Here is a 14092-nt window from a genome sequence, read left to right as displayed (position 1 = left end):
GAGAACCATCTGTATTATAAATAACCAGCGTTAATCTGTAAACAAATATCAGAATCTTTTAAAACTATCATTAAACAACACCTTGGATCTCTTGAAAATAATTCAAAAATTAGCTTGTAAAAGAAAATCAACAGAAATGCACAAGAGGGATGGCAGAGACGTTTATTCCAGCAGTAGTTTTACTGCATTGTATTTCAGGATAAAATATTGTAAAAGACGAGAAAACCCAAAGAAAAAATATAAAAACAAATCCACAAAATTTATGACTTTATTCTGAGAAAACTCACAATGGGGCTGAGCAATTTCCTTTATTGCAAAATATGGGGAGGCAATGGGAAAAAGTTAGTTCCCAGTTTTGTTATCTTTGAGCTACCAGGAAAGTTCCAGGAAAAAGATCATACTTTCCTCCACCCATCAGAAATGCCTGACAATGGTTGAAGACAGCTTTACCTTCTTGCACAATAAGTGCAAAATGGAAGTCTTGCTGCTATCCTACTGTGGAGCTAATGACCTGCATCCCTTTAGTGTATGTAGCGCCTAGCCTTCTCCAGTGGAAACTCACAGCAAGACAAATTCACCATTATGGACTACCAAACCCCATTTTGGTGACAACAGGACAAATGCTCCCAAGGAATACACTACTCAAATGTTAGTGCATAGGAAGGAATTCCTGACTCCAAGCACCCAAGGGTCATGCAGCAAATGCCACTTAGATCTCTGTACAAGCATGACAAAAAAGTTTCCCCCAGCCCCTCCCCACCCTTCATAGCATTTAGTACAGAGTCAGTGGTCAGGGCACTGCCAGTTTCAGCAACAGTACAAGATATTTCTTTAGCCAGTGCAAAGTCCTCTATGTTAGAATATCATGGGCTTGGTGTTCCACCAACATTTCCATGTTCTTCACATCTGTGCACCAGAACTCCAGACGGTCTTTCATACCCTTTATCTAGAAAACAAATCAACAATCATATATTAGAAACAGACACAAATGAGACAGAAATACAACAATTGCCATATCAGAAAATTCCTAGCTTTCTAAATAGATCTGATGTGAAGAAGCTGTGGAATCAGTGCACAAGCTGTAAAGGCACTTGTGGAGCTGAGCCCCTGAATGTCTTGAGACTCCCAGATGACAACTGCCACACCTCCACCCATGCCCTGAAGTCCCAGCTGATGCCATACCCAAAACCCAGCTGGGCACATTTCAAAAAGAGCCAACCCATACCAACTCCTTTCCATGCCCAATTAGATTTTGGTAATATAAGCCATTACATATTTGAAACATTCCACCTGCTCAATATATTTTCCTTTATCAACCTAGTGAAGGGGTTGAAAATTTATTGAAAATACCAGGACACTTGTTTTAGGTAGTTTATTTTGAAGCATTCAAATATTGATAGTGCTCTACAACAGCTAGGTGCCCCAACTTTGGCTAGGGTGCTGCATTGGATGGCTGAATCATCCACATATAAAATGATATGTGGCAACTGATGAGGATGAGGTCCATGAGTGGAAAGCTATAGGTGAAAATAGCTGGTATAAGACCTCAAATAAGGGGACAGTAGATGTGGAATACAGGCAGCTTCAAAAAGTTCACTCTGAAAACCTCTAAATTCTAACATTCATTCAATCCAGACTGAAGATCCTGTGAGAAATTTATTTCTAATTCTAAACCAACAGGAACAAAAACTTCCAAAACACCCTGCATTACTGGAGAAAGCATATTTCTAGACAGATGTGATTTCTGCTGCTCATTACAAAAAATGTAAAACTTCTACATTCTAAAACTGATGTGTGTGTGTACATTTAAAATGTGAAGATTAAACAAATGAAACACTCTGCCAACAACCTATGCTAATTTCCACCATAAAACTTTCTAGTATAGTTCTAAAACAAAACCTCTGAGACTGCATGAGGTGACGCTACCTGTTGTAAATCCAACACGCGTGGTTGAACCCATGTCATGTGAACCTTTTTATCCACTTCATCAATACTGCCTTTCACCAAGCCTACTGAGAGTGCTTTCATCACTAGCAGCTCCACCTGTACAAGAAAAGAAAGCAGTGTCTTTATTGTCTTTCAAAGTAACATCCAATATGTCCCAGGTACAACTTACTGCTCTAAATGCATGGTACAACTAAAAGTGAAATAGTGAAAAATACAGAGTAACTCACCTCATTTATAGTGACTTTGGCACTTCTAGCAATTTCTTCAAAAGTAAGTTGCCTGTGATTAGCTGGTCTGGTGAAGGTCATCTGTAGCCAAGAAAAGCTAGAGGATTAAAACTAATATGGACTTTAAAAAATTCTAACATGCTCACTGCACAAATCTATTTTTATTTACCGTTTGCCGGCGTATAAGACGACTTTTTGCCCTGAAAAACATGCCTCCAAGTGGGGGGTCGCCTTATACGCCGGGAGGACTCCGACTCCCACTTCGAGCTTGAGTTGCAGCCGGGAGGGAGGCTGGGGGGAGCGGTGTGTGTGTGTGTGTGTGTGTGTGTGGGGTGTCACTCGCCACGCGCTGCAACCTTTCCCCTCTTCCTTCCTTAGCGGTGTGGGGAGGAGAGGATTCGAAGATCCTCACGTGCGGCGTACTTTTCTTTTTTTTTTTCTTTTTGCACGCAGGTTTTGCATGCGGGCGGCTGTAGGTTAAGGATGGGGAGCCCCGGGTGGGTTATCAGGTTTTACGGTGCTTCCAGCATGTGCGAACGGTGGGAGAGCGGAGAAGAGAGCGGCCGCTCCCGCTGTGAAATCCTGCCGTCAAAGCAACACTGGGGGAGGCAGGGTATAAATTTACCAGGTTAATGTAGCAATGGTGATTAATGCCCAGAACATTGTTTGCGGGTATTGGGTGTGTGTGTGTGTGTGGTGGTGGTGAGGAGAGGTTGTCCTTTGAATGCGGAAAAGTAGGTGTGACCTTGTGTAGGAAAATAAAGAGATCCTTTTAGCGTGTTTGGCTTCCTTGCCCCCCTCGCTCGTTTTGACGTGGAGATAATGGCCTTCGGGCGGGAGGGGAAGAAAACGGTAGCTGGATCATTTCAAATTTCACTTACTCTCCTGCCTCACTTCAATATGTCTGAGCGACTCCAGATACTGGAAGACTTTTTGAATGAAAGTGTTACCTCCATATTTTTTTTAAAGAGGGCCACTTGGGAAAAAAAAAGATTCTAAGGAATTCCTTGTTTCTTGATTAAAGAGAAGGCATTGAATATACTGTTCCTTGGCAGCCTTTTCAGTGTCCGGGTTTTGGTGTGTGTGTGTGTGTGTGTGTGTGTGTGTGTGTGTGTGTGTGTGAGAGAGAGAGAGAGAGAGAGAGAGAGAGAGAGAGAGAGAGAGAGAGAGAGAGAGAGATCAGCTGTATTGAGAAGAGAACGTTTCCTGTGTTCTCATTTTATTTACAACATATTTTACGCTTAATGGTAAGCAATGAAAAATATTTTTAAAACTCATTTCTAAACTCCATAGCTATTTGCATATTCTTGGTTCAAAATTGGATTAGCTCATTTCAAAATTGTCTAAAGCAGAAAAGTGCGTCAAAAAAAAAGTGCAAAAGTGGAAGGTGTGTGGAAGAGGGGGTAGTCTTATACGGCAGTATATAACAAACTCTATATTTTGAGGAAATGTTGGGGGTCGTCTTATACGCCCAGTCGTCTTATACGCCGGCAACACGGTATCCTTGCTGACCCCAGTACAAGATATTGACTGTAAAGCAGTCTAGATTTTTGATAGAATCTTTAAGAAAAAAAGTATATTTTATTATGAGAGCTATATAATTGGCATATAATCTCAAAAAGTGCACCCCCTCAAAGCAATATTTCAATTAAAAACTTAAATTAACTGATATTAAGCAGCTTGTGATTAACATTTAATACAGTATATATTTAAAAACAATCAATCCATATAAAAATATTTCATATAATGGCTTCCTTTATACTGTTTTGTGGTCTGTTTTGAACAACAATTAAGACTGATATACCAAATGATTTTTCCCCACTAGTATTAAATAGAAGTCAATACAGAATGTGATTCAATTGAATGACATACTGTATATGGTAGGATAGTAAGCATAATATAAGTATTACTAAGAAACTAACTGGTGTCCTTAAAATCCATTTATTTCAATCACCGTGAGAAACAGCCATTCTTTTTGCACCATAATTTAGTTTCACAAAAGTGGGGAAAAAAAGAAATTTCAGTGATAAGCAAAACAGTTTCCAAATAGTAATGTCAGTTAACAAAATAAATATATTTTTTTTCACCAAAAAGTTATTCAGATAACTAGCAATAGTACTATCTTTGTTGCAGGACCTACCTCCATTAAGCACAGTAGTTGGATTTTCTGCAACAGAAGTGTTTCATTTGCAGCCAAGTCTGGCTGTAAAATAAATCACAAAAAGTTAGCCTGCATTAACTTTACTTTTTTAAAATATCACCTGACAGGAAAATACCATTCATTTTGTGTTTTGCTTCTGTGATCAAAACTATTCTCAAGCACACTACAAAATCATTCTAAACTTCTAAATGCATCTATCAAGATTGATTAAAATAGATCTTTTGAAGGGATAGTGAAGACTAATAATAAAGAATTCCAACAGTCTTTGCAAATTATCTCTCTCTCATTTTATTGGAAATTCTTAGCTCTGGATGTTAGGTATGCAGTTTTGCAGAAGAGGTTCTGCAGAACTCTCTGGAGTGTAAATTCAACTCTTATCTGCAACCGATTAAAGCTGCATCTTTTTCCAGGAAGGCACAGCTGCTTTAGTGAGCCAAAAAGTGCTACACATTCCAAAGCATTGTAAACAAACTGTACAACAAAGTAGGCCTACACAACATGTAGAGAGCCAAGCAGATTGGTGCAGCCCATCAGCATTTTTTGAAAAACAACCACTCCACTGACACAAAACATCACTGCCACCAGGAAGGATCTGCTGTTATTGCCTAGGTTTTCAAGGCCTCTTCCATCCTGAAAGACATGCTGCCAAGCATCTAAAATGCTTCCAGGCCTCAGGGACACTGTTAACTCTATTCCTGCCAATGCACTGCTAGCAGCCAACAGCTGATCATCTCACAAGCTATTTAAATGTGATCTGCTATTATCTTTTAAGGTATAAGTTTGGCCCTTTTGCCTTTACAAACTATGTAAGTCTGATTCTAAGTCAATCCAACTTTGCAGTGTGTGTTCTGCTCACAGAACAGTCAACCATGGATTGTGTTCCACAAGATGCTTAACAACTCTTCCAATTTTGCAATCCTGGGCAGGCAGTAAAATCCTGGGGCCTCTTGTTAATCAGCTGAATAAATCTAACCTTGCATAAGAACTATTACAATGATCTATATCTGTCTGAATTCATATCTATACAGAAATAAATATTCATCCAAATATTGCTTTCCTAAAATGCTATCAGGTCATGCCAATCACTAACCTGTTGGCCCCATGATGATTTCAATGCTTGGAATTTTTCCACATTGCCACTATTGAAGGCATAGAGTGTATCAATCAGCCATTGTCTGTCAGTGTCCCTCAAAGATTCCAGTACAGGATGCATAAGCTATAGATGGAGAGTGAGATATATTACTAAGAGCAAACTTTTTTTAAAGTCAACTGTTAACACTCAGATACTGTAACTCTACTTACCAGTTCCCCGAAGTTATAGACTCCTTCACCCAAGAGTCCTGCCAACCCTAAAGTAAAAGCCCTTTCCTGCTGGTCTGCCACTGAAAAGAAAAATGTTCTACTTCAGTCACTATCCCATATTCATTCTCCTATTTCAGTAGCCGGGAGAATCCCCAACTTCATAAATGCTATTTTAAATTCAATTTATATCTATTATATTTAACCTGAAATTGAAACACTTTATAAGATAAACACATATTAGTGTGATGACCCAGGGTGGGATACAAAATAAACACAGTCACAAAAAAAAGGTGAAGCCCCTTTTATTCCTTCACTTTGCTTCCAAGCTCCAAATATCCTTGACTAGAGACAAAAAAAAACTCCCACACAAGGAGTTACAAGGAGGAAATGTCCTTTAAATTATAAAGAGTAAAAAACAACATAAACCAGGCAAGGGCTTGAAGATGTCCACAGATATCAGAACACACACTGGGAAGGACACCAAACTCAGAGAGGAACAATAAACTTGAGAAATGTTCACACTTTGTTTCCAGCATTCGCCTGTACACATGTCCATCCTCTTATCCAGTTGTCACAGCTGCAGCCCATGAAAAGGATCAAGGCCCTCTCCTCCCCAGTAGACCACATATCTCCCTTATCCTCTCCTCCCTGCGTGCCTTAGGATGGAGAGGGGATGGGCCTGGGTTCTCCTCTGACTGCCCAGCCGGCCTCTGTCCTTCCCTAGCCTCCTCCACAACCTCCAGAGCCACACTTCCACTCCGTCAGTTGTTCCTCCTCTCCCTCAGAGTCAGTCTCCACCAAGGGCATGACAATCAGTGTGCATTCCCCACCCTTTTGAAAAATAAGGCTGAGTGTCTCTGATCATTCTATTCATAGAAGTGCCTTGTTCTTTAAGATGTTTGATGTATATTTCTACATCCTTGTTAGTTTTTTTTTAAAACTAAATTCTTCATTGGAGTAGCTCCCTTTTAAGGCACATCTTTACTAGCACTACACTGCCAAACACATTCAGTGGGGAAAGAAAAGGGATCACTACCTGGCAGGTCTTTGACATCTATGCAGCCCAGGAACCTTAATGCATCCTTGTAGTAAGAGGCATGATTCCCAATTGTTTGATAATACTTGCTAGAGAGATCATAGAAGCGGCTGTGAACAGATGTCACTCCAGGAAGATTATTCAACATCTCCTCAACTTCTTCAATTGTCTCCTAAAGAAAACAAAATAGATGCCAAATCTTAATTGTATGTATGTATGTATGTATGTATGTATGTATGTACCGTATTTGCCGGCGTATAAGACGACTGGGCGTATAGACGACCCCCAACATTTCCACTCAAAATATAGAGTTTGTTATATACTCGTATAAGACTACCCCTCTTCCACACACTTCCACTTTTGCATTTTTTTTTTGATGCACTTTTCTGCTTTGGACAATTTTGAAATGAGCTAATATTTTGAACCAAGAATATGCCAATAGCTATGGAGTTTAGAAATGAGTTTTAAAATATTTTCATTGCTTACCATTAAGCGTAAAATATGTTGTAAATAAAATGAGAACACAGGAAACGTTCTCTTCTCAATACAGCTGATCTTCTCTCTCTCTCTCACACACACATACTTACACACACACACACACACACACACACCAAAAACCGGACACTGAAAAGGCTGCCAAGGAACAGTATATTCAATGCCTTCTCTTTAATCACCGTAAAACCTGATAACCCACCCGGGGCTCCCCATCCTTAACCTACAGCCGCCGCGCATGCAAAACCTGCGTGCAAAAAAAAAAAGAAAAAAGTACGCCGCACGTGAGGATCTTCGAATCCTCTCCTCCCCACACAGCTAAGGAAGGAAGAGGGGAAAGGTTGCGCAGCGCGTGGCGCAGTGACACCCGCCACACACACACACACACACACACACCCGCTCCCCCAGCCTCCCTCCCGGCTGCAACTCAAGCTCGAAGTGGGAGTCGGAGTCCTCCCGGCGTATAAGACGACCCCCCACTTGGAGGCATGTTTTCAGGGCAAAAAGAGTCGTCTTATACGCCGGCAAATACGGTATGTAGTATGTATGTATATGTTATTATGGAATATATATACTGGAAGAGTATAAGTTTGCTTTTAAAAATATATGCATATACTCAATCAGTACCAAACAAAATTCAGTATTGGAATCAATGAACATTAATAGATATAATCTGAGGTTACTCCATTTATTTTAGGAGAGTAGCAAATAAATAGGCATTTACATGTCTGTTGAGTAAGTATGGTTATCTAGATTGTCCTGAAGAAAGCCGGATATAATTAAGCAGGGAGTTTTGTCCGAATGAGTTAATATTTGAAGTCAACAAAGACTTCCTGGTTTCTAAAGAAGAATTAGGTCATAATACAGTATTTGTATATTTGTTGGCAGCAATTGCTTCAATTTCTCTGAAATATACTCTTTATATAAAGTAGAAATGTACAATCTAAACTCTCATGTAATTCCACATTTTAGAGGCATCCCCAGAATCATTTTTAAAAATTGTCACCAAGTAGTAATGTTTAATCAGAAACAATTTGTTCCATAACTTTGGTGATTTCTTCATCTTCTAATGCTTCATCCTTTGGAATTTCTGGGTCAGGGGTCATGTTTGATCGCTACCCAAGTATGTATTCATGACCACATTCAAAATTTTGTGAATTTTTTTATCGGAACCCAATTTGGTCGTGGTCAGAAACGTTCATGAGCAGAGGTTCTGTATATAGGAACAGCCACATTATTTCATTAATTTAATTAAATCAGATTTTAGCACTTTTCATGGAATTCAATAAGTACAGGCGTACTAGAAAGGAGAAATACTTAAAAATTGTGAGCAACTTAAAAATATAACTCTTTAATGCAACAGGGAAAACTGAGTCAGTGAATATAAAAATAAAATACTGCCTCACCTTTGTAACTTGCAGGTCACCAATGTTTAATTTTAGCGCACCAATGGCTGTTTTACATAGAATCACAGCTTCATCGCTGCTTTTCACCTACAATCAATATAAATGCCACATCATAAAATAGCTGTTCTATATTGATACATCTGTATTAAACAGTAAAAATATCAGATTAAAAATCCTAAATCTGACTATTGTCCTTGTCTACTTTCTTACTGAAGAAAGCATGCAAGTAGATCTCAGTGTGATTAATGAATCCTATAGTCACATTTTCAAATCTGCACTACTCAAAATATGTCTATGGAAAATAGGGTAATTGGTTCCAGTTGAAATAGGCAATTAAAATTTTTAAAGCTTTCGCTTATTACTGAAAGACAACTAATTCTCACTTTATCAACTGTTACTGTTGAAATTTACAAAGAGGCTGAATGAATGGTAGTTACAACTGCTCCTAAAGTTATGGTTGTTGCAACCTCTGCAGTCACATAATCAAAATTCAAGCACTTGGAAGCCTATCCACATTTACAACTGTAGCACATGCTTCCACTCCTCCAACCTCCCTCTCTCCCCTCCATCTATGTTTTTGGGATACCCTGCACCCTGCTGCCATCATCCATCATCTTCCTCCTGCTGCTGACAAATCGTGCCAGGCCTGGGCAGTTGCTGACCCATCACAAGGCCTTCACAATAGCCACCTATCTTCCCCTCACATCTCTGCCCTTTTGGCTGCCATGCATAACCTTCACAAAGGGCCAATAACTCCCTTGGCCAGATGTACCTCATCATGAAGAGGAGGAGGGTGAAGATCAGCTGGACCAATAGAGGTAGACTGTGAGTGCAGAGTGGCTAAAAGGGCAGAAATGGAGGGGTGGGAGGACAGATGAGGACTGAAGCAGAGGGGAGCTACCAGAAGGCTACCAGAACTTCTGTCACTAAAAACCTTGCAGAACTCATTATGTGGCACAGTCGTGTGATATTTTCCTAACAACCACTTCACTTAAATAAATTCTGTCCCCAATTAGGAAAGAAATCTACCTTTATTATATTAGTCAAAGGGGATAAACCTTTATCCAAAGCATAGCTGCTATATAAGTTATTCAAAATTAGTCTCTTGAGTTTTCCTCAAACAGAACTTTTCTTTTCTCCATGTTACACACAAGCAATTAACGTCTAAAACCCCAACAGCAACTTGCACTAACTGAAATGTGACCTTTTATCAATTTATATTTTGTACTAAATTGAGTATTGCACTATTTGCAACCTACCTGTACATTGGCTAGCTAGAATAGCAAATGTCAAAAACTAATTGAATTAATAAATTATATATAACTGTCTATTGAGTTATTTCCTTACCTTTTCACGGGTCTTTTCCAGAAAAGTAAGAGCAACATTAGGATCTAAAGAAATGCATACCCGAGGCAACATTAAGGATTAGTTTAAAAATATATGCCATGCCTATCACTTCAGCATTAATCCTTTAAAATTATATTATGTACAATGAAACATATTAATATAAAACATATGAAATATAAAATGCACTTCCATATTAATCTTTTAAAAATGAATTATATAAAATGAATATATTAGTGAAATATATTAATATAAAACATAAAATAAATATCAAAGAACTTCAGGCATACTTTTTGTATCTCTTAATTGGAATTCTCACAAATTAAAGGAGATTTATGGCATAAATAAAAGTGGGATCTCTTGCATATCATTTCATCCTATACTGAAAGAACTGTAAACATAAGACAAAAATCCTACAAGTAAATGAGCAATAAAATAATCTTTCAATCTGAATTGAATACTTTATTTGGCCAAGTGTGATTAAACACACAAGGAATTTGTTTCCAGTACAGAAAAGCAACAGAATAAAATACCAATAAATGCCAATAAAAGAGATGACTAAATAAGAATAAATAATACTACAGCCACACTACGTGAATAAATATAAACTTTACACAGCACTGTGAGAATTGGGTGTTCAGCAGAGTAATGGCATGAGGGGGAAAATGTCCATAAAAAACTGCTTTGAATCTGTACTTCCATAATTTAGCACTTAGCTTATTAATACCATCAGTGGGCAAAATACTCAGTTTGAAAAGTTTTTTTTTGAAAATGTTCAAATAATGTTTGTCATCTTGGAATACTTTTGAAATAATAAAAAGTTGCACTAAGGTCTAAACAGTTATTCCAGATTTGAAATGGTCTACATAACACAAATACTCCTTTGCCATACTTGACATAGGTATTTCAAAGTCAAGTAACAGTAAGTATCCATAAAAGGCTAAATATATAGATCAGGGGTGTCAAACTCACATCATCACAGCGGTGTCACGTGATCTATCAAGACTTTTTTTTTTTTTTGCTAAATTGGGTGTGGCCAGCACGAAACATATCTGGCCTGTGGGCTGGAAGTTTGATAGCCCTGATATAGATGTTTTCCACTCCCAACTGAGTTAAGGGGTCAGCTGCTATTAATTATTGAAAGTTACTGTATACCATTTCCAGCTTCAAAATTTCAACTTGAACCACTGTCTTTAAGAAAATAACTATGTGTAAAAGGAGTTTACCTGTCATTTGCCGTACCACATGAAGAATGATTTCTACCAGGGATAAAGGATTCACCCTGAAATAAAGAGGAATTACTATGAATCAATGAAAAATAATATAGGCTTTTTAAAAGTCTAACCATGTGAAAAAAAAATTACCTGTGTTCAAACTCACTGATAAAGTTCTCATAAAGCTGTAAGCCAAAAGAAAAAGATAATTTTAATAACGCAGATGCATACACGCTAAGTACCATATTTTTTGCATTATAAAATGCTCCAGACCACCTAGTTTTTGGGGAGGAAAACAAGAAAAAAATAATCTGCCTCCCAGAAATTTGCCTCCTTGCAGCAAACAACCTGGTCAGCTTCAACACAGCCTGATTTAGCATGAGCAGCTGATCGGCAGTTGGATCGGTCTTCCGGAATACCCCCAATCAGCTGTTGCAGGCTGCAGGGCTTGCCACCACCCATTGCCGCCTCCGCATGCCCCATTTTCAGCCTCCGCATGTCCTTTTTCCAGCCTCTGGCAGCAACTATATCCCCACCACCTGGAACAGGCCAAAAACAGGACTTGTGGAGGCCAAACAGTGGGGGCTGGCAGGTGGGCATGGTTTCAGCAACATTCACCCTAAGATGCACAGACATTCCCCCCTCCCTTTTTTGGGAGTGGGAGTGCATCTTATAGTGCGAAAAATACAGTAACTGCAAACATTGCTTCTGAGCACTTTCTTGACAATAGAAATAAATCTGAACAAAAAGGGAAGAAAAATGAGTTCTATGAACAGTAAAGAGACAATATAGTGGGTGGAAATCTTTTTCATCAACAGCTGAAACCTACAAAATTTAAGTGTCTCATCAAACTAAGGATAGTATCCCATGTGATTATCTAGCTTATTTTAAAAGTCATCCAAGTAAGAAAGTACACCCCCATCTCCAGGCATTCAACTGGTTTGCCCTTAATAGAAGATTCATTACATGCTGCATCCATACCTTTAATGAACTGAAACCTGTTAGATATTCTTCTAAGACAGGAACCTAGTTTTGTATCCCATTCTAAATGGTATCATTTCAAGAATTTGAGAGTATCAAGTTCTCCAATAGCAAGGGAAAATATATCCATTTGATTCTTCGCTGGATTTGTTTTGAAAATCACTACAAACTTTTTATTTTTGTTATGTAACTTCTGCAGGGCTATAGTTCATTACAGTGAAATTTCATGCCATTCTACAGCAATGTGACCTGTGTTATAACCCTAAAAAGTAAAATCAAATTACTAAAATGGGGTTCTTTTGGATGTATAAAATTACAGTACTGAAAACAACGTATTGCAAATAAATCGATAACTACTCTTTGCATTTGTTAGGGATGATTCTTAAACAAGCCATTCTAATTGACATGCATTTAATAATACTAGTACACATACCTTGATAAGACCATCTCCTTGAGCAAAGCAGGGATCTTGCACAAAATCCAAAACCTGCAAGGTTAGTTGGTGCCAGAGTCTGTAAGATAGACAAAAGAAATAGCAATTTTCAATATTGACAAAATTTATACATGAGCAAATCTAAACTGAAAATTAACTCTATTACCTATTATATATAGAATTATTCAAAATAATTGTTTGGATAATAATCAAACTTAAACTTAAAGAACACTGATTTTAAAATACCAACAAAATGTTGCTTAAAATAACCAAAATAATGTATCAGCAATACTTCCTATGAAAAGTCCATCATTAAGAAATATCAGGTGGCAGGTTTTCAGAGAGCTGTTGCCATCTAAATAATAAACAATATTGAGCAAAATAGACTGCCTCATTACAGAATAGCTTTAATAGTATATCCACAGTCAATATTTCACCACAATGTATGTAGGCCATCAAAACCTGGGTAGGTACATATATATGTATGTATTTGTGTCTTCAAGTCAATATTGACTCCTGGCAGTTGTCTGGACTGCAGTTTTGCAGCAAAAAAATTTCAGAAATTGTTTGCCATTTCTTTGGCAATACCTACATGTTGGTTGAATCCCCCAATGGAACAATATCCCCACCTGTTCTCTAATGTTTGAGAATTGGTAGTACGCGCAGAGCAGAGCAGTCCTGTATGAGGAACTAGAGGAAATGTTACATCAAATAGAAATCTGCTCTGAGAGAATGGAACCTTCTATGCCTGGAATGCATTTTAATGTTATTTTTTTAAAACCCCAAAACGTTTTGTTTGAAGCATAAACATTTGAATATGCTGCTTTGAGGGCAATGTTAAAAGATCAAACGCTATGCTGGCAATATTAACTGCAGGAAAAGCCGGGAAACTAGCAACCACCAGACACCTCACCCCAGTGTGTATTTCCAGAGTAGACCAGGTCAACAAGATCGGCCTGAAAGCAGCAGGACGTAACAGGACAGGGAATCTTGCCAAGACAAGTGAACCAGCAGGAAGAACGGGATGGGACAAGGAGGCAGGTTGAAAACGAAGCGCCCCGTCTTAGACACACACAGCCTGCTGCGAAAAGGGAGGGGGGTGTCTTCAGTCTCTCAATTACCTTAGCCATTCCTTCTTGTGCTTCGGCATCACCCGAGTAAGATCTAGCAAAGATCTCCCCACCCCCAACCTCCCCATCTCCAATGCACGTGTATCCCATTTGCTTCGCTCCTCTTCCCCCCTCCCCCCCCCCCACCAATCCTCACTCACTTTTTATTGTAAAGCTCCTCCAGCCGGTGCCAAACGGCAGCCTGACCAGGCCCCGAGCTCTGGCTCTGCTGTAGGAAAGCTGGGACGTCCTTCATGGTAGGACCGGGAGGGGACCAGCACGGAAAGAACCGCCGTTCACTCTGAAAAGCAACGGAGACCGGCCCTTTTCGGCGCCGGAAATGCACACTCACTTCCGGCACCTTCAACGCGGAGCATGCCGGGTACCGTATGGCCCTGCGTAGGGTAGCCTCGCTTCAACGTTCCGCCCCCGAAGAAAGA

General features: G+C 39.0%; 1 protein-coding gene across 1 annotated transcript; it reads right to left on the bottom strand.

The window, feature by feature from the left end:
* Positions 1–145: 145 nt before the first annotated feature.
* PSMD13 (proteasome 26S subunit, non-ATPase 13) lies at positions 146–14064 on the bottom strand. The gene is made up of 13 exons (XM_087950683.1): positions 13814–14064; positions 12544–12622; positions 11280–11314; positions 11142–11197; positions 9919–9962; positions 8572–8658; positions 6674–6845; positions 5638–5717; positions 5426–5551; positions 4315–4377; positions 2175–2255; positions 1927–2043; positions 146–946 (listed from the first exon to the last, which is right to left on the bottom strand). Exons 1-13 carry the CDS (start codon positions 13906–13908, stop codon positions 851–853), a joined length of 1131 nt encoding a protein of 376 aa, XP_087806809.1. The 5' UTR covers positions 13909–14064; the 3' UTR covers positions 146–850.
* Between the last annotated feature and the right edge of the window lie 28 nt (positions 14065–14092).

This window comes from Notechis scutatus, chromosome 1, assembly GCF_049901735.1.
Source record: "Notechis scutatus isolate UNSWTSFEM ecotype Mainland chromosome 1, rNotScu1.2, whole genome shotgun sequence".
Classification (NCBI taxonomy): Eukaryota; Metazoa; Chordata; class Lepidosauria; order Squamata; family Elapidae; genus Notechis; species Notechis scutatus.
This window is presented reverse-complemented; position numbering and strand designations above follow the sequence as displayed.